Source organism: Molothrus ater, chromosome 2 (genome assembly GCF_012460135.2).
Source record: "Molothrus ater isolate BHLD 08-10-18 breed brown headed cowbird chromosome 2, BPBGC_Mater_1.1, whole genome shotgun sequence".
NCBI classification, from domain to species: domain Eukaryota; kingdom Metazoa; phylum Chordata; class Aves; order Passeriformes; family Icteridae; genus Molothrus; species Molothrus ater.
The window spans coordinates 36,266,040-36,287,122 of NC_050479.2; the positions used below are offsets into that span (position 1 = coordinate 36,266,040).

At 36.5% G+C, this 21,083-nt stretch overlaps 1 protein-coding gene across 1 annotated transcript in view; it reads left to right on the forward strand.

Annotated features, from left to right (window-relative positions):
• NALF1 (NALCN channel auxiliary factor 1) overlaps nt 1-14,006 on the forward strand; it is a 443,548-nt gene extending 429,542 nt beyond the window's left edge. Inside the window, exon 3 of the mRNA XM_036385700.2 lies at nt 5,368-14,006. Within this exon, the coding sequence (XP_036241593.1) occupies nt 5,368-5,663 (296 nt within the window). The 3' untranslated portion in view covers nt 5,664-14,006. The remainder of the gene's footprint in view (nt 1-5,367) is intronic.
• Nucleotides 14,007-21,083: the final 7,077 nt, after the last annotated feature.

Consider the following 21,083-nt stretch of genomic DNA (forward strand, 5'->3'; position numbering starts at 1 on the left):
TGAAATCTAGTCATATTATATCTAATGTGTTCTCTTCTCTTCCGCAGTTGGAAAATGTTAATACTGAAATCTCAGAAATAATTCCTCAGAAACAGAAATGCCATGCAGAGTGCTGGCATTCACTGATACAATGATGTCAGTGCTGGATGGATCACTCTTGGCAGACACTATTTACTTTGGGCGTCACAATAAAATGGAGTATTCAAAACTTCTGGTATAATACATCCACTTATCTTGTTTCAAGGTCTTTTCTTCAAGCACAAGAAGCTTCATATACCTCTCAAAAATAATCAGGAATCTATGTGAAAAATGAACAGAGGTTAGGGTTCTAAAGAAAGCAAAAGAGGAAAAAGCATAACATATCATAAGATCTGATTTGTTTCTGTGGCTTCCCAAATACTTTTCCAGCAATGACAACACATATATCAACCAGACTAGTGTCCCATAATGCAGAATATTATGGCTCCATAACTCTTTATCTACAAATAAACCAAGAAGACAAATCAGACCACCTGCTGCAGATTCAAATTCAGCCACAAGTGTCAGACATCCTGACAGTGCTGAGGAGAGTCATAGGAATGCAACCACTGCTTTTACAGGCTGTTTCCTGCAACTGCTCAGGCAGAAACCACAGCAGTCTCTGAGTTAGATGGTGTTCTAGCTGATCAGCAGACCATGTCTTTGTGATTTCAATTTTTGTGTAATAACTTTTTTTGGCTTTGCTGCTTTTCCCCCAAGGCACATTCTATAAAGTGAATATGGTATTCATGCTGTCACTCCTTTTTCTTTCAGTCTGATTCAGCTAGGCAGGACTTGCAGGATTTCTCTCTCACGTCTCCATTAACAATCTCAGTGGAACCAGTAACCTTAATACTTGCATCAGCATTAGTAACATGCAGTCCCTACAGATGTAACTTCTGTGCTGATCACCAAAATGTTATTTTCATGTGGAAAAAAACCTATCTGATTACAAAAAAAAGAGAGCTTTTGTATGACTTTTGTGAGTGATAGTGTATCTGTCTGGAGAATGATTTGAAATCAAAAAGTCTCTTGGAAAATTCTCTATCCTTGATTATAATAAAGCTCCAAGTACCTCCGTATGGACTAAGTTTTCCATTGGTGGAATATAGCTGAGTGCTGGGAAAAGTCGAGTAATGAAGACACAGAACTGAGAATTTTAAGGGAAAAGCACTTTAAAAAAATTTAAGTCAAGCCAGTAACAGCTGACCGGTCAGCCTCAGAAAGAGAGTTACCAAACATCCAATTAATATAAAATAATGATGTCTACAAACGACTATAAAGACAAGTGAGGAAGGGGGAAGTCTTGATAGTTTGGTGGGTACAGATATCGTTTTTATTTCTTATACCTATGTATTTAATATTTAAGCAAAAATACCAGTCAAACAAAAGGGAGAGAAGCAAATGCACAGGCAGTGGAAGCAAGGACAGGTAACCCTGGAAAAGCATAGAGATGAAATCAGATTATGTAGGGACAGGGCAAGGAAGGTCAAGAAGAAGCTGGAACTGAACTTGTAAAGGCATGCAAAGAATGAATAAAAAGGGATTCTATACATATATTAACAAGGAAAGGAAGGCCAAAGAAGGCGTATCCCCATAAACATGGTTGGAAAACTGAACAATGGATGAGGAGGAGGCTGAGGTACTCAACAACAGTTTTGCCTCAGTCTTGAATGGCAATCTCTCTTCCTGTGTCTTTTAACTGGACTGACAGCAGGATGTGGACTGGATCTAAAGCCCCTCCTACTGTAAGTAAAGATCAGGTTCATGCTCTCCTGAGGAACTTGAACATACACAAGTCTGTGAGACCTAATGAGTTACATCCCCAGCGACCCAAGGGAATTGGCTGATGTAGTTGCTAAGCCACAGTCCATGATATTTGAAAAGTCATAGCAATCAAGTCAAGTTCCAGGTGGCTGAAACATGGGCAACATTGAACCCATCTTTAAAAAGGGCAAGAGTTGATAGGTCAAGGAAGAGGCTGTAAACTACAAACCTGTCAGACTCATGACTGTGGCTGGGAAGATCATGGAACAGATCCTGTGCTAGAAGCTGTGCCAAGGCACATGGAGAGCAGGGAGGTGGTTTGAGACAGTCAATATGGCTTCAACAAGGGCCAGTCTTGCCTGACCAACTGAGCCGTCTTCTACAATGAAGTGTTCTCTAATATCTTTCTCAATGAAGAGATCAAGTTCCCCCTTTGTAAATTTGCAGATGAGTGGAGTGGTTGACACTGAAGGATGGGATGCCATCCAGAGGGACCTAGGCAAGCTCAAGAAGTGGGCCATGGGAATCCCATGAGGTTTAACAGGACCAAGCACAAGGTGCTTAGGTCGAGGCAACCCCTGAGGTAAAAACTGGCTGGGGATGAACAGATCAAGAGCAGCCTTGCCCAGAAGGACTTGGCAGCTCTGGTGGATGAGAGGCTGGACATGATCCAGCAATGTGCACTCACAGCTCAGAAAGCCAAATGTCCTGGGCTGCCCAGCAAGGCAGAGGAAGTGACACTGCCCCTCTACTTTGCTCTGGTGATGCCTCACCTGGAACACTGCATCCAGCTCTGGGGTCCTCAGCACAGGAAGGACGTCAATCTATTGAAACAAGTGCGGAGGAGGGACAAAATGATCAAAGGAATGGAGCAGTTTTCCTATGAGGAAAGACTAAGAGAACTGTGATTTTTCACTCTGGAAAATAAAAGGCTTTGGCTGCTCTAATTGTGGCCTTCCAGTACTTGAAGTGAGCCTGCAAGAAGGATGAAGACTTTTTTTAAATAGTGAGTGGTGATAGGACAAGGGGGAATTGTTTCAAACTGAAAGAGTAGCTTTAGATTAAATATTAGGAAGGAATTATAGGAAGAAATTCTTTACTGTGTGAGTGGTAAGGAACTAAAACATGTTGCCTAGAGAAGCTGTGGAGTCCACATCCCTGGAAGTGTTCAAGGCCAGGTTGGGTGGGGCTTTGAGTAACCTGGTGAAAGATGTCCCTGCACACAGCAGGGAGGTTGAAACTAGATGATCTTTAAGGTGCCCTCTAACCCAAGCCATTCTATGATTCTATTAATATTTTGATAAAAGAACAAACTGGGTTTTTCTCCTTGATTTTCCTAGGAGATGTAGCCAGATTACCTGGATTTCTAGTTAAGTCACGAATTTGCAAACCTCTGACTTAATAGATGGACTAATTAATTCCAATTAGTCCAAGGGGCAAAAGCTTATATTTGTGGCTACAAACTAGTATGTGGTGAAGAACACATATTGTGTTCAGTACAAAAAGTTTTACTGAATGTATCTAAATCTTCTACACTGTCATATGAATAGAGGCTCTGTACTTAATTGTTTATTTAATATGTAACTGCAAATTCAAAACCTAAATTCAATTGCTGAATTGAAATAAAGAGGAAATGCAATTTTACATTAAGGAACATGTTCAATTCATCTTTGAATATAGAGCTGTCATCAATTTATTTATAATTCAGTAAGTGCATATGAACTATTTAAATACCTTTTGATTGCCAACTTATATACATAGCTTTGATTTCAAAGGAAGTCTGGGTTTTCCAGTAACAAGAAAGTCAGAAAACATAGTTTGAAAAGTAAACAAGCCTCAGTGGAATCAAAGCATTAACCATTCTCTGTGTCTCTTCAATTACTACTAATCATTTGAGCTGCTGCAGTTCACAGAACAAATCATAATTCCCTGCTTTGGGAGGCATTGCCTGTATGTGGCAATGTTTAAAAACAGACTTATGCACAAAAGATGGGTCTCAGAAAATAAGACTGTTTTATTATACATTGAATGAACAATTGTCCAGAAGTTCCCAAACACAACAGAATTTCTTTTTTTAAAAATGATTCTTTCAGCCATGATCTAGAGTGAGAATTAATGATTTTCAACCTTTGGAATGCTGCATTAAGTTTCTGACTGCAGAAATGGAAAAATTGGTCAGGTTTAGCATAGGATAAACTCTGAATTTACAGAACATGAAACAAGTTGCTTTCCTTCCTGTATCTTTAAAAATTTGGTTAAATCCAAAAACAAATGCAACTTTATTTGGACTCAGATATAGCTTAGTAGAAAATTGTGTCAGCTATGTAAAAATCTGTCAACCTAGGCATCTTAACATTCTTAGCATACCTAACACATTTTTTGTTTATGGAAGTAGGAACCAAAGCATTCAGGTTTATCATATTTTAAGGTATATTGCTTTTCTTTACAGGTTATTTGCAAAGTGCAAGAAATCTGGTGCCTGGACCTCAGAATGTTATACCTTAATTTCCTTTTTGAAAGTAATATTGTTGTTGTGATATTTTGGAGAAAATGTAATTATTGTTCTAAAAAATAAAGCTGCTTTCAAAATCACTATCCTAATATCTCATCACGGATAGATTTTTTTTTCCTAGAAAAACCTAGTTTTACCACAGAGTATATTATTTACTGCAGAATTTAATCTAAGATCCGTTTAAACAGAGAAAAGATGTTTGTCCATTATGTTAGACATTCTTGCATTTGAATACTAGTTAAATAGCCAAATTTGTTTATTTTAATTTATCAGAGGAAAAGGTATGTGAGAAGCAAACAGAACACTCTGGTTATGTTAATCTGCTTTATAGTAATGCAGACAACACTGAGAATTTCCAAAAAGATACAGTTCCTCTTAGTGTTCAAAAAGTCATAATCAGATTATTTGAACTCAGTAAAATTCAAAGGCAAAAATGGCCTATCTGTATAATCAGAAACTTCATTGTGTGGCTAGGACAGATTTTTTTTCACCTCTGGGATATGTTGAAGGCAATATCCAGCTGGAAGAACTCAGATGAGTTAGGATAAACAAATAGGTTCTGAACAGCTCTGTTTGGAAGCTGTTCTTGTGATACAGCTTAATTTACATAGGTTTGAAAATTAAAATAGCCAATATCATCAGTGCATCATTATTTGTTATTTAATGTCTGTCTTTATGTGGTCACATACTGAAAGAAGAATTTTGAAGTACAAATTTTGTGGAAACATCTCAGTTAATTAGTTCTTACTTCATCATTGTTTGTTACTTCCCAAAAAGGAAGAATTCAAACACCCTTATCACAAATATCAATTGCTTTTTAATGTTGCTTCTTTACACAGTCATGCTCAGTGTCATACTTCTGAATGACCTTTCGATGCTGCTTCCTGTTAGATGACGCATATTCCTTCAACATCTATAATTATACAGAGTTACAGGACTTCTGAGGGCCTCAGTCTCACCCAAGGATATGGATTCGACAGATTAGACTAAATGTCAGCTGTTCCTTCAAGCTACTACTTCTGCCAATCCTTGTGCCTGGTATTTATTTTTCTTTTGTGTTTACCCTACAGGGCTCTATGAAAACTATCCAACCAATGCAGAACCAGAATGCTGTGATGTCAGATGGGGACTATTATCAGATCATCAACCCAAAGGGACTATAAAAACAAGTGGCTCAACAATGTGTCACAGGACATCGCTCACAGTTTCATCAGCATCAAGACTGTGTAACAGCAGACTTAAACTGTGTGTTCTTGTATTAATTCTCTTACATACAGTACTTACAGTCTCAGCAGCACAGAACTCAACAGGACTGGGATTTGGAAGCATAACAGCTTTGGAAGATAATTCAACCAATGAGGAATAAAAGAAAGGATTCATCTTACATGATAGAAACACAACAGGCCCAAATTACTACAGTCAAAAATAGCAAGGACTGAGTGCTTTACCCTCAGAGCTCTTCTTGAATGACCTTTTGGGTAAAATGAAAAGAATGGGCCGCTACCTAAACAACAAGGACACATAAATGCAGCTTTTTATTGACTAAAAGGCTGTTTGGTGACTTAACTTTCTCACACCATTTTATACACTGTGTTTTAATGTTTGGAGTTTCTTTTTTTTTGTTTGTTTTTTGCACTTGTTAATACAGGATTTTATTTTTGGGACAGTTTCTCAAAGCTAAATTAAGTCTTTTCTCTGTCGATATATTTCTAGTCATTGTGTGTGTTCATCTGATAGTTCTGTCTTTTATGTCCTGTCAGTTTCTATTAGAGGAATGACTGCTATGATTTCATGACATAGCAAAAAAGAAAAAAAAAAAAAAGGAAAAAACAGGAAAAAAAAGAAAAAAACAGAAAAAAAAACCAAATAAGCCAAAAAAAACCCGAAAAAGCCCACAAAACACCCCAACAAAAACCCACAAAAAGAACATCAAAACAAAATTTAACCAAAAAAGAGAAAAGAATAAGAAAAAGAAAAGAAAAAAAAAGCAACCACGAAAAGAACCCCAAACAAACCTTACTGTCCTCTTATCCATGGGAACCATTCATCTCCTTTCCCTTTCCCATCTACCATCACAGACAACATACATTTGCTTCTGTCTGTGTAATCACAATGAATGGGTACACAATTCCAGTGTGCCTCTGCCACTGTTGCACAAAACAGTTGACTGAGCAAACCCTAAAGGAGCATGAAGGGGGTTCCTTTTAGCTGAACAAACAAGTGCTCTCCTTACAAGGTGGGATTGGACAGTTAAAAAGTATAAAGAAATATATAACAAACTGTTGCTCCAATACCCGTTTTGAAGAAGTCCAGTCCTTTCTCACTGGTCAGTTGAACAGGAGCAGCCTTTTCTAGATATGTTAAGTAAAACCAGTTATGCTCAGCAAGTTGAATAGTTGAGGAGCCTTCATATTGGAGGTGAAGGATTGACATTCATTGTGAATCATGTTTTGAGTTCTCCTGCTGTCACATAACCAGCAGATTTCCATAGAAAATGGGAGCCAAGAACTTCCAAAATTCAACTCTTTTTTTTTGCAACTGAATTACACAAGAAGTCTATTAACATCTACAATACAAATTATCTCCTTGGTTTGATTCCATTGTTTTTCTATTACCTACATGTTGTTGAAAGTAACTAGTTTATTAAGGATGCACAAGAATGTGTTAGCACAGATAAAGAAACTATTTTTTTTTAAATATATAGGACAACCGTTTTCATAAATGTGCAATAAAAACAGTAAATATATACTAGGGTATGAGTAGTCAAGAGAAAAGATTGTAATATGCTGGTTTTTCATTGTTGGGGGTGGTTTTGAATTTGTTTACTTTTATTTTTTGTGGGAACATTTCACCTGCTGAGTGTATGAGAATTTGCTTTTTAAAAAGGCTTTTTAGAGTTTACAGTAGAATCAATGGAAGGAAAAGTTAATAAGGGCTGTTTTTAAAAACTTTACATTCCTTCCTATTCTCTAACTACACTTGGGAAGTGCACTTTAGAGATGTTTGCTGTGTAGCTGGGAAATGAAGGAAAACTATAGAAAATGTTCTCTTAGGAAATAAAATATAGTTACCTACTTTCTAGCTATGAAATACCCCTTGATAAATATTAATGTTGTAAGAACATTTAATCACTGGTGCATAATGCGTTTTTGTATACAATTTACGGTCTGTTAAATTCTGGAGAAAAACAAAAAGAAGATAACCATGCTGCTTAAGCGGTTCAAGATGCACATGTTAAGCTGCGAAGCTCAAACATTTTGCAAGAGTATTTGTTTTGATAGTGTTTTGCTACAACCTGGACTGAAGAGCCTAAAACGATCTGTGCAAATACGACAACAAAAAGCACCAGCTAATGCAAAATTCTTCAGCACTGGTTTGTTTCTATAATTCTTCCCTTCCCTTCCTTGCACATGCTATATTTTGTTCAATAAAACATGGTGCTTTTTTATTTATTTTCTTTTCTTTTAGAGGCACATGTATTAATTACAGTGAATTGATGCAAAATTGGGGGAAAATGTAGAAATGCAAAAGAAAAAGCCTTAACTAATGGTAGAATGTAGACTTTTGAAGGACAGAAATGTTACTGAAAAGTGATGGAGCAATAACTGGGCAGTGCTCTGGTACTGTACAACAGCTGATAAGTCACACTACTGAGAAAGCTCTTACTAGGTGAGCTCTTGTTCAACTGACCTCTTAATTCTAGTAAGTGTACATGGTCAGTAAACAGTTTGTTATAACCTTTATCTACCTCTGCTGTGCAAAGGCCATCCAACATCCATTCCTGTGATGTTCCTCGTGGTTTTTTGTTCACACCATTACTCACTGTCATCTATTTTTACACTGTACCAATACCGTACCTGGTCTGGTTCATCTCGATTGAATTAGCACCTGAAGAAGATTTCTTTTTTATTTCTCTTTTGCTTCATGATGAATTAATGTAGAGATCTATCTTTAAAGTATTTTATTTCTTCTTTTCTGCTCTTTTTCATTCTTCATTCCTTATTTTTCTATAAAAATGTTTTCAAGTGGTGTCAGTGAAAAATGACTCTTCACTGCTTGGCTACACTCAGTCATGTGTCATACAATATGAGAGAGACAGGAGGAAAAACAGTGACAACAACATCACATACATAATGTAGCCTAATTAAACTTGGGGAAAATGAAGCAGAAAACAATTACAGACTTTCAATTGCAAATATAAGATGTAATAAATTCATCCCCCTCTCCCTACCTGGAGTTAGTGCCTGCAGTTCAATGGTCTGTGAATTTTCTCTGTCATCTTTTTGAGGTCTGTTTCTTTAATTTCTGAAACAAAGAGTCATGTTGCAGTTGAATACTGCTGGGGTATCTGTTGCCATTTTCACTCTAGCAGTGTGGTAAGAAGCTTCTCTTGGTGGTACCTGGGACATCAGGAGTAGACAAAGACTCTTCTATGAAGTTAAGCAACATGTAATCATGTATGATGCAAAATTCCATCCCATCCATTCTTCATTCGTAAAAGTTTTCCTGGCACAAACTTAAGCATGCTTGATATTGTGCACATATTACTTTTTTTCAGAATAAATTTGCATCTTGCCACTGCTATAACTGCCATCTTGTTCCATTTCTCCTTGTACTGTATGCCTAATACATACATGATAAAGAGCTGGCTTAACAAAGAAGTAACACTAAAATCTTACTGCAAATGACTGAAGAGAAGAAAAAGAAAAAAAAAGAATATTTATTTTATGATCATATGGAAGAAATTAATTTCCCATGTCTTTTATCGTCTTATTTTCTGCAATAGGGAAAATGCAGATTTTGTGCAATATGTTAATACTGCTAAGCCAAATGTCATATAACATAACCAGAGCTATATGTTATTCCTTATTGCATTTGCATTCAGTAATACAGTATATTGTTGCTTTTCTTTCATTAAAGAGACAGTATCTTTTTTCTTTTTTTTTTTTAATATAGCAGGTGAAGGCTGTGCTTCTCCACACCATAATTTAAAGACAAAAAAACCAACAAAATGTTAGGATGAAGTTTTAGTTCTATAAATGATGAAACCAAAACCAAGCCATCAGCTGCCAAAGAATCTGTTGAACAGTAGTTACAAACAAAACAAAGATATTTCTCCTTGAGAGATAAAAATAATTTTATTCTGCATGATTAAAGAAGAAAGAGTAAAAGAATGAGAGATGTATTTCAAAGAGCAGAGGCCAGGTGTCATCTGATACACGCTGATACAGCTTATATAGTTATACTCTTCTATTAAAGAGTGAGGGACAAAGCATTGTCTTCTGCTCTCTCTGTATTTATGATAATGAACGTCCTTTTTGCAAGCATTGCCTCTCTGCACAGAAGATACCTGCCAACCATGAGAGCTGAAGGTAGCACATGCACACCAATTTACGCAGTGAAAACTGTCTTGAGTGACTATCCAAAGCACAAGCAAAACTCATTTGTGGAGTAGACCTAGTTTTTAGGAAAACTCATGATACACATGAAGAGTCACTTAAGCAAGGGGTCTGTGAAGGTGCCTGGTTCTTACTTCAGCTTTCACAGTATGTCTTATCAGTGCCACAGCCCCATGATAAGCCCTGCTCAGGCAGGCTTCCAGCTGGGCTCAGAGCCATGCTGAGTTCAGGGAGCCTTGGTACAGGTAAAGGCATGCACCCACAAAAAATTCATGGTAGCACATATGTCTCAATTTGCTATCCCATAATCTTTACTCAGGAATTGTTCATGGGAATAGTGCATAAGCAGAAGATCTCTGGGTTCAGCCCTAGCCAAGTCTTGATAAGAGATTGGCAAAAGCATATGATTGGTGAATGGTCCTTTTTTATTATTACTGTCTACTCATATTAGTTTGGTGAAGGAGTGGCTTCCAAATTTAACTACAAGTGCGGAGGACAAAGTAGCAGAAAATTTGTCTTTGTGGAGAAGAAATTAAATAGCTTTGTGAGGTAAAAAGAGACTTTGTCATTTTTCAGCAGCTGTCAGCAGTCTTTCAGAAAAGCTTGGGAAAATAATATGTCTAGTTCTGAGTATGATAATTCTCATTAAACCTAGATGTTTTTATGAGAAATAGGACTGGATCACAAACCATCTCAACTGAGGGATATAATTTGCCAATATTTCCTACAGCAACCCTGAGAAATTACATTACTGAACACCTCTAGGTATCCTATACTTAACAGCATTTTTTCAAATGTTAACAAGCTTGAGATAGGAGGGAAAAGGAGGGAGAGAGAACTATTGTCATTCTGGAAAAAAAAAAAAAAAGTCTTGGCCAACTTAGAAAATCCATCCAAGAAACAGTTATAATTCTTCAAAATACAGTTGAGACTAAAAAAAAAGAAAAAAAATCATATGTAGGTGTAGATCTATATAGAGATAGACCTATATCAAAAAAGAGAGAGAAAAATATATGTTCTCTACAATTATTTCAAATACAGCATACTGTAGAACAAAAATGCCAAAGGATAAGACCTAATAAAAAATAGAGCAAAATTGCTGTATTTATATTCCTTACTATGGAGTGTGAATTTCCAGGTAGAATTTCAGATGTAGAAATAGATTTTATAATAAAAAAGTAAATAATTTGGGCAAAAGGGACATGTTTGGCTATTCTTTCCACATACTGTCTCCTATGAGTTTAGTTATTTTTCTGAACTTCTTCTTCAAGTCATTGACTTACACAGGAAGATCCCAGGGTCACAGACCTCATCCCAGCAGTTCCAGTGGCTGTTGAGGACACAGGACATCTCAGTCATGAGTCCTAAGGGATAGTCTGCACTCAAAGTGCTGCCTCTGCTTCAGCATTTTAGTCCAAACTCTCGGCTCTCCCTCTCTCTCACTGTGTTCATCTCTTGGACACACATGAAGTGACTCAGTTTCCTCTTCTGAGGAGCATGTGCTTGGCCTGCTTGCATCTTCAGCCTCAGTCAGAGAGTCATTACACAGGTCAGAGGAAACACTACTATGCTTTAAATGCTACATGTGCACTGAGCACCCCAAACAGCTGAAATAGGATAAACATAACAAGCATGCTTTGGAACCAGCCCTCTGAGTAAGCCAGCTGCATAGATCTCCAGACCTTTTTGTTATTTTCACACTGAGAACTGTCTCAGCAGAAGGGTTTTATCAACCAGTCTTTGTCAAATCTCTCTGCAGTAGTTAAGACACTCCTCCCAGCTGCCCCCCTTGTATGATTTTACCAGGACTTATTGTACATGGTAGGACAAGATAAAAGAAGATGTGATGTCCCACCCCAGTGGAAAATGAAGGACACCTGGATGAAGACTAGAATGCCAGCTGGGACAACTATAACAAAGACATACAAACCTTTCCATGGAGTCTTTAGCAGTGGGGAAATTGAAGATGGAAGAAGGGTACTTTCTGTCAAAGGGATAAATCAGGCAGCAGAGGGATTTATTTTCAGAGATCACTACATGATGTATTTGAATGTATTTGAATGTAGTTTTAGTCAGGACAACATTGAGCATTGCAGCACCAAAATTTTATGTGTCTTATAAGTGGCAAATATGCAACTCTGAATTAAGGTGGATGAAGCATAATACACAGTAGGATTTGGTGATACAAACCAAGAATCTCCTGAGGAAGGTACTATCTAAGCAAGTGCTCTACATAGAATGGGATAGCCCTATTTTACTCCTGCTCTCTTGGGGTCATTCTTAGAGCATCTAGGAAGTTCCTATGTCTGGAATTCACATTTCTGAAAGTTTTTTACTAGACAAGCTCCTCCACCAGCTTTTTTGCCTGAAATGCAGTGTAGGATGAAGTGGCAACATGATACCATCTAGAACACAGTGAATGAGTTTTCTGTGAATGCAGATCAGTCCTTCTCTAATCAGCAGACTACTCTTATTAAATGAGGAAGAAAAACTAATTTTTTTTCTTTTCTAGTGTTTCTCCAGTGGACACAAATCAATGAACTAAAAATTGGTCTAGTACAAGTGTACAAATTCTGGTTACTACACACATATAAGAGAGAGATGTTCTTTTCCTCCTCTGAGGAATGTTGATAGATTATCTGGTATCATTATGTAATTTTGACAGTCTTCATTATAATTTCCACAGGGAATTCAAGTGTGCTCAGTTCCACTTGTTTCATTTGATGATGAAGGGCACCTAGCACTTTACAAGACCAAGTTCCTATGTGGCAGTGGCACTTAACAATTGCAAGCTGCTATGCAGTTTTCTAGAAAAACTCTGAAAAAAGGCAGAGCAGCTACATAAGTTGGAAGATATCATAAGAAAATAGTGACTAGTTGTTGATAGTTTTGTAGAAAGCCAGTAAAAACAAGGGCAAAAGAAAAAAGAATTGTCTTTCCCCTTTCTTTCCTCCACATTTCCCTTTCTCTGACAGTGTCACCAGTCTGAAGTAGGACATAATTTTGCCTTGGTAGCCCTCTGAAAAATTAAATGCATTTGATAAGAGGTAAAATTCTCCTATTTCATATTTTCTATGCATGTAGAATAAGAAACAGAACAAAATAATGAAAACAAAACACAAAAAAATTAATGAAATAAAATTATTTTTTCATCCGCACAGAGATGTTTCCACATCATTTCCTATTCATCATTAGTCCATAGGTCCACTGAATTCAATGGGACTCATGCTTTTCATTTAGATGGAAATAGGATTAATGCCATGGATCAAAATCTGCCAGTGTCAGAGCAAGTCCTTCCACTGACTTCGGGGAGGATTTGAAAAGTCCAAGGTCCCTTTGAGCACAGATAAACTCACATGGATAAGATAAATAAACATGTGATCAGCTGAAAGATTGAAATGTTCCCAATGTTTGTCCAAGGGTTTGGTCAAATTAGCTGCAGCTCTATGCAAAAGTCATGTTGAGCCAAAGCTTTGAGCTTTGATTTGATAGACCTTTCTTTTTCTGAACTCTAACAAGTTTCATTCAGGGTTTGAATATGCAAAAACTTACACAGGATTATAAATACAAGGAGAAAGACTGAAAAAAATTTATAATATTTTCACTCCCACAAGGGAAAATGAAATTTAAAAATTCTGATAATTTTGGGTTTTTAAAGTAACCCTTGATGACAATTTATTTATGTAGTTCTTCAGAAGCTGCTTGGTTTCACTTGTTTGCTTTCCTTTGTTTTGTTGAAAACCAGACTTTTGGCCTTTTAAAGATTCAGATTGAACTATGCAGCTACAAATTATATGTTTCTGTTAAAAGATTTGCAATTAAAATTATTCTACTCTTCTGTTCCTTCCAAATTGTATGACAGAAAGCTCATGTTAAAAATAGATTTATCTAAGTGTGTTTAATCTTTGTTTCTTTTTTCTTTTCTTTGTTATTTGTTTTTATTTTCTTTCTTCAGAGTTAAGGACTGGATTTTATTTGAAATGGGCTAAACTGGCATCAGTGTTTTTTAACAATATGGAATGTCCTATGATTCTTAGCATTGAAAAGAGGGCTATGTGGTCCTGTCAGAAAAAAAAAAAAAGAAAAAAAAGCTGTAAATTGTAATAATATATTAAATATTGTATTATTATAGCAACTTTAGTTAAGCAACTAATACTATCTTTAATTTTTTACAGAGAACTTTGATGAAATAATTTATTACAATGACTCACAGAAAAAACTTGTTTTCAAAATGACAGGAGAAACTGTTGAAGATTGTGAAAAAAATATTAACAATAATGCTCTGCTAAGAATAAATTTAAAGATGCAAACAGTGAGTCTGACTTTTTGGATCAGGGTTTTGTGACTGAAATTAAATCCAAAGTGTTGGGGGGAATAATTACTTTAAATAATGCTTAAATTTAAACAAATTTCTTTTCAAAATAAAAAGAAAAGAGATAAAAAAAGCCAAAACACTTATGTTCTGGCCTGGACTGCAGTTACTTATTTCAGAAATTGCCATAGACAAAAATATAAAGATTGAGGTAATTTCCTCATATTCAGTTGCTTTTCCAGGCTGTACTGTATAACACAGCAACAGTACTTTACAGCTGTTTAGCTCAGATCCCTTATGAAAGGAAAAAAATTAGAATAAATAAAAAATAATATCCACAAAAGAAGAGCATTTAATTTTTAGAAGATGTATGTTAAATTTCAATGGTGCAACAGCTACAAAAATACATGTTCATTTACTACCTATGGGATATTCAATGGGGGTGTGAATTGGTAGTAGATACTTGCCCATCTGGTTGCACAAGGATCAGTTCTTCTCAAAAAGGATTTGCAACCAAACCACAGCTCAAAGAGGTGAGTTCAAAGATCTTTAGAAGTCAGACTTCTTATGTTTTAGGAACTATTTTGGGTAACAGTAAATGATAGCAACCAGTCTGTGGAAATTAGTGCTGATCCTCCTAATAACATGAATAAAAATTCAATAAATCCAGTTTAAGATACTGCTACAAATCAAAGATGAAAATAAAAAGTCATTTGTAACAATCTGAGCTGTAAATAAGGTGAGGAAATAAACCAGAAGCCTCACAGTTTCCTCACAGACGTGTAACTTAAGATTGCCTCCCCACCTTCACAGCCACCTACTTTTTGCCCTACCCACCTGTTCATAGAGGTAGGTACGTACAGTAGGTGAATGAAGTCCCCTACAACTGTTCTACATCAATATATAGAGTACAAACAAGTTTGTACTACATACAAACTCCTTCTGCATGTCATAAGGTCGGTGTTGAAACCAGGTTTTCCTTGTGATGAATAGCATCCAATGTTGTGAAGGAGACAAATTTCACTGATTCAGTAGATTAAAATCTGAGGTCCAGAAATGCCAGTTTTTCATTAGGCTTCCTAGATGGAGATATGAGGACTACACTTTGTTTCAAACCTATGGTCAAGGTCTCCTCTACTGCAAGGATATTGAGGTTTCGTTTTATGTATGCAACATCATCAGGCATAAAGTGAATGCCAGATAAGTGTGATGCCTATTTTAATAAAACTGTTTGGGGCATGGAATGAAATATTTTTTTCTGACTGGCCATTTTCACATGGGGATGAGAAAAAGGAAACAAAGTATGCATAAACCAAAGTAAAACTAATTAAGCATTTGATATATGTAATGTTATTTCAAGAACCCTGTTGGGTTTTTTTGTTTGTTTGTTTTTGTTTTTTTATAAAATATCTTCCATCTCTTTTAGCTTATGGTGGGATTGGTCCACTTTTTTAATAAAACTTCACAAGATTATATTAGTCTATGCTCTATACTGAAAGTGATGCATGATGTTCTTCAGAAGTAAATGTATTCACCAGACCAAGCAAGCAGAGATTTTTTCAGGCATTCACTCCTACCCACTTAGCTCATCGAGCCCTGTTCCATGCCCAGTTGTTTACTGTGGCCTTCTGTTTAATATGCCTTGAGTATTTCATAGAATCATAGAATTTTAAACAATTTAGATTCAAAGAGACATTCAAAGATCACCTAGTTTCCAATGCTCCTGACACGGGCAGGAATAGCTTTCACTAGACCAAGTTGCTCAGAGCTCCATGCTCCATGCTCCATGCTCTTGAATACTTCCACAAATGGGATATCTGTAACTTCTTTGGGCAACCTGTTCCCATGTCTTGCCATTCTCATCATAAGAAAAAAACCTTTTCTTGTGTCCAATCTATACCTACCCTCTTTCAGTTTAAAATCCTTCTGGTGTTGCTTCAATGTCTCTCGCTTGCTAAGCCCTCTTCATACTTTGAAAGGGTCCACAGTCTTCTCCAGGCTGAATAACCCCAACTCTCTCATCCTAACTTTGTAGGAGAAATGTTCCAGCCCTTGACCATTTTCGTAGTCCTCCCTTGGTACACTCTATCTGGTACTGGTGACCCCAGAGCTGCATGCAGTACTCCATGTAGTATCTCCCGCAAGAATGGAGTAGGCATTCGTCTTGCCCATCATGCTTCTTTTGACACAGCCCAAGAATGGATTGTCTTTCTAGGTTGCAAGAGTCCACTGCTGGCTCACGTTCAATTTTTCATCTACTGATGTCCCCTTTTTCAGTTTGGCTGCTCACAATTTGTGCATCCACCAAACTGTATTGACCCTGAAGATTGGCCCAACCCAGGCATAGGATCTTGCACGTGGCCTTGTTTGAGTGAATGAGGGCCACCACTCAAGGCCACCAGGTTCTTCTTGAAGAAGCATATTTGACCACTCAGCTTGGTATCAGCCACAAACTTGTGGAGGGTACGTTCAATCCCACTGCATCTAAATAGATTACAGACCACAGAGGGACAGCACATGTCACTGCTTTCCACTTGGATATTTGGTTACTAACCATAAGACTTTAGACATGGCCATCCAGCTAATTCCTTATCCATTCAACAGTTCATTGGCCAAACACATATGTCTCCAATGTAGCATCAAGGATGTTGTGTGGGACCATTCCAAAGGTCTTACAGAAGTTCAGGTAGATGGGATTTGTAGCTCTTGTGTTGTCCACTGATGCAGACACTCCATCACAAAAGGCTAGTAGATTAAGCAGGCATGATTTGCATTGGTTAAGCCACATTGGCTGTTTCAAATCATCTCCCTGTCTTCCACATGCCTCGAAATAACTTCCAAGAGGATGAGTTCCATCATATTACCAGGTGCAAAAGTGATAATGACTGGTTAGTGGTTCACAGGGTTCTCCTTTTTACCCTGCTTAAAAACGGGTGTGCTCTCTCCATTTTCCAGGCACTGGGACTTTGTCTGATGGCCATGACTTTTCAAATTTCGTGGAGAGTGGCAACTACACCAGTTAATTCCCTCAGGACTCTAGAAGGCATCTGTTTGTGTCAGGTTCCTCAGGTGCTTTTGAATCTGATCCTAAATGATGATGAGTTGGACTTTGTTCCTCTCATCCTTGCCTTGAGTTTCAATAACTTGAGAGATTTACACTCTTAGAAATCTGTATTTTTCCAGAATCAGACAATATCTCTTCCTGTCAAATGCATAGACTACTTCACCTTATTTTAATCTAACAGTGATTTAACAAGGTTATGAGGAATTATATTTTTTCCCCAAAGACAATTAAAACAGAGCCATATGGAAAATAAAGCATTTTACTTTACTTATACTATTCTTCAGATGCTTCACAGAAGCCTTGGCTTCCTCAAAATATTTTAGGAAGCTACCAGGAGAAAAGCTTAAAAGAAAGAAAGCTTAAATTAAGAAGAGCATAAAGGTTGCAGAAATAGCTAAAACTGGAGGTACAGATGAATGTGCTACAGGTATATGCAGTCAGAAACTAGGAGGAGAGATACTCAGCATAGGCACATAATCCTGTATGAAATTTAATAACACAGAGTATGTAACAATAAAAACAAATAAATGTCAAAGCCCATGTCTAGCATTCTAACAAGTGAAAATCTAAAAGTTAATAACAAAATTAAAAGTGACAGCAAAATTTTTCAAACAAACCACAAGTTGGGTCAAGAACTTAGGCTTTTTTGTTGTATAAAAATTATTTCCAATTTTGAGGGGTATGTGATTTCAGGATTTTGTTCAAGGGGTTTTACCAGCATTTTAAGAACATCCTCTATTATTAGTGAAACAAATTTTTCAGGCTACTCTGGAAAATTTCTTCATAAGGTGATCAATCCTTTTGTCCTTGATAATGTGTTACTCTAAGATTATGCTCACAGTTAAAAAAAAAAAAAAAGCTGCTTATTAACTTTAAAAATATCATTCCCAAATGAGTGGATTAGCCCTTTTTTCTGAGGAGGCAAAAATTTCATATTTGGAAAAAAAGAAAACGAACAACCTGTTATAGAATATAGCAAATCTAATGTAATGCTATGGTAACTGCTTATCCAATAGTGAAGAATCTCAATAAACTTACTTAAATGATCCAAATTACGTGGTATAAGAAATACACATTTCTTGTTAATATTAACTTTATTATGCCTACTGTTATATCCAGTGTCAGCTCCAAATCAGATGTATCTTTTATTTCTATGGTGTACTCCTACTTTATCAAAATAACATAGAATTACAAAGTTGTATACATTTACTTCAAGGTGTCTCATGATTGTGACAACATTGTAAAAATTTAGGTCTTCCACACAGAGCTATAAAAATCAGCATTGCAAAAAAAACCAAAAATGTGAATTAAGAACTGTATCCAAACCCCAAATATTTCAAAATATCAAAGGATACATGGAAACCATGTCAAAATCAGTTTAGACTCACATGACTTACAAAACCTGGAGGCTTAGGTAAATGGAAGGAAACTGGGACCGTGGTTGTTTTGGTAGTGAGTCACACATACAGCCCAAACCCTCTAGGTCCTAAATCCAGTTGCACAGTTATTCCCATTTCTTTTGATGAAACGCCATAGGATCAAAGGGACTGTGACTTCTTACTGCCTGCAACAAGTAGTTCTCTAAGTTTTAGTCCTCACCATACCAGTATGTGATTCTTGGCTTCATTAATACTGTGAATTTCTACACACAGAGGTACACAATTTTTTTGTTACCCTTGGGGCTGGTTTATTCAGCAGGAGAAGTCCTGCTACAGTCAAGAAGTACTTCCAGAGCTCTACGGAGGCTTTCGAGATTGTATTGGCTCCATGGGGTTTGGGGTGAGTTTTTTTCTGTACCATTATTACACGAGGTGCCATGGATGTTGATACTGTACTTTCCAGTAGAACAGAATTTAGGAAAGTAGTTATGAATTTTTCATCTTCAGCCAGAGCACTAAGTTCAGCAATAACACCAATATATCCTGCCTTTGAACTTGCACAGTATTTTATTAAAGCAAAGATGGATATAAAACAAATGTTCCATAAGGTTTGAAAAGTCTCTTTCTTTCTAATGCTTAGCATTTGGAAACTTGAAATTTAATTTATCTGCCAGGTCCTGTATTGTGTGCAATTGAATCAAAGACCTAGACTTAACCTCTATTCTTATTTTCTAGAAATCAAAACTCCCATTTAGGTGTTGATATTCTGTCTCCTTTCTGATTCAGACCTCATTTCATTTCTTAAGAGGTGTCCCTGAAGTATCAAATTTTAAAACAGAATAAATAATTTTCTACTCTAAGTAAAATGCATTAATCTATCCATTATAAGTACAATGAATTAAATAAACAAATGAATACAATATAAATTGAGGCTTGCACTGCCTAGCTGACAACTACTATCACCTCTGGGTCAGATAAACATGATCTATAGAATATGATGAGAAAAGAAAGTTCTTTGTTTAATATAAACATACCCAGAAAACTGTTTAAGCTAGTCAGAGGAAATGCAAACATCCCCCATTCTCCATATTTGTAAAAATTCCATATTTTTGCAATAATTTACACCCCAGGATTTAGACACTGTATTCAACACTGAAGGGAAAATACATGCAAGAATATCAAAAGTAATTTCTCTCTTTATGTGAGGTATTCCTTCTCCAAATGCCCAAGGATAGAATTTAAATTAAGAGAAAACTAAGCAATACTTCTGATATTGGGGGTGGTAGTGGTGGTGAGTTAATTCCTTTCTATTTCTCATCTTCTTTCCTCTTGCCCTCCTAATATTATTGCACACTCATACTATTTTCCATAAAGAACTTTAAATGCAGCATATATATGGTGGTTTAATTTCTTTCTGTGGCTGAGATCTGCTTCCTTCTTGCAAGTGCCTTTCAGGCTGGTGGGCATAGTCCCATTGCTCTTTATCTTCTTTTGCCACCATGTATGACATATTTCCAGTTTCAACTTAATGGACACAAAAAAAGGAGAGCCTGGGAACAAGAATGAAATAGTCAAGAGGACAGATAAATTTGCTTCCTTCATATCCTTTTTCTTCTCCAAGTCTCTGCTGTAATACATTTCACCTCATCCATCACATCTAGGGACTTCATGACTCATTACCTCCTTTTTCCAAAAGGTGATCCTCCAGAGATGTGGCTGCTCAGGACACCTGGCCCAGAGAAAAGGAAGGCAGAGTCAGATGTTTCATCCATCATGAGGCACAGAACTTCCAAATCCAAATATTTTTCTTTACACTCACAACCTTTCTTTAAATTTGAATACTTTTCTGATCATTGTATAAAAAAATTGTAGCCAGTTCTATCTATTTTTGAATGACGTAGTGATCTCAGGATCAGGAATTTAATTTTCTGTCACTAACATTAGCCTCTTTCTTGAAATAGTTGGGTATTTGCTTCATTACAGTAAGTCTGAATAGTCATTGATACTGAGTTCATCAAGAGCCAGAAGGGAGATTTGTAATCCAACATTTCAAATCTTGACAGCATATTCTCCTTGCTCGCTCTGATTGTTATTTCCATAGCAGAAATTCCTCTAGAATCAAATAGTCAATGTAAGACAAACAACAAATGCAGGAAAACAAATTTGTTATTGGTTTTGATTGTTTATACGTAGTATTGCTTTTTATAAATAAGTTTAACCCCAAACAAACACCAGCTATTAAGAAAAATCCACCCATGTATGGATGACAGAAGGTAGTTCAGGGATGCCCTTGTGAATGACATATTGACTTCTCAAAGCTCAGGTCCTGTGTTCAATATATTGGTTTCTTTTTTCCTATTAAATATTCTTTAAAACAATGAAATGTGAGGAAAAGAATGAATGAAAATTCTGCATGCATTTCTCTGCCTAATTTCAGCTGGCTTTTCCTCAGGATTTACCTGAATCAAGTACTCAATATTTCAATACAATTTCTTAATAACCTCAGAGCTTCCAAAAACTAATTGATTTTCTTTACTAGCCACCAGGTGGCAATCATAAACTTCCATAAACTTAGCCTGCACCATCAACTCTTCTGAAGCAGCTACTGCAGACAGAGAATATGCTGCAAACA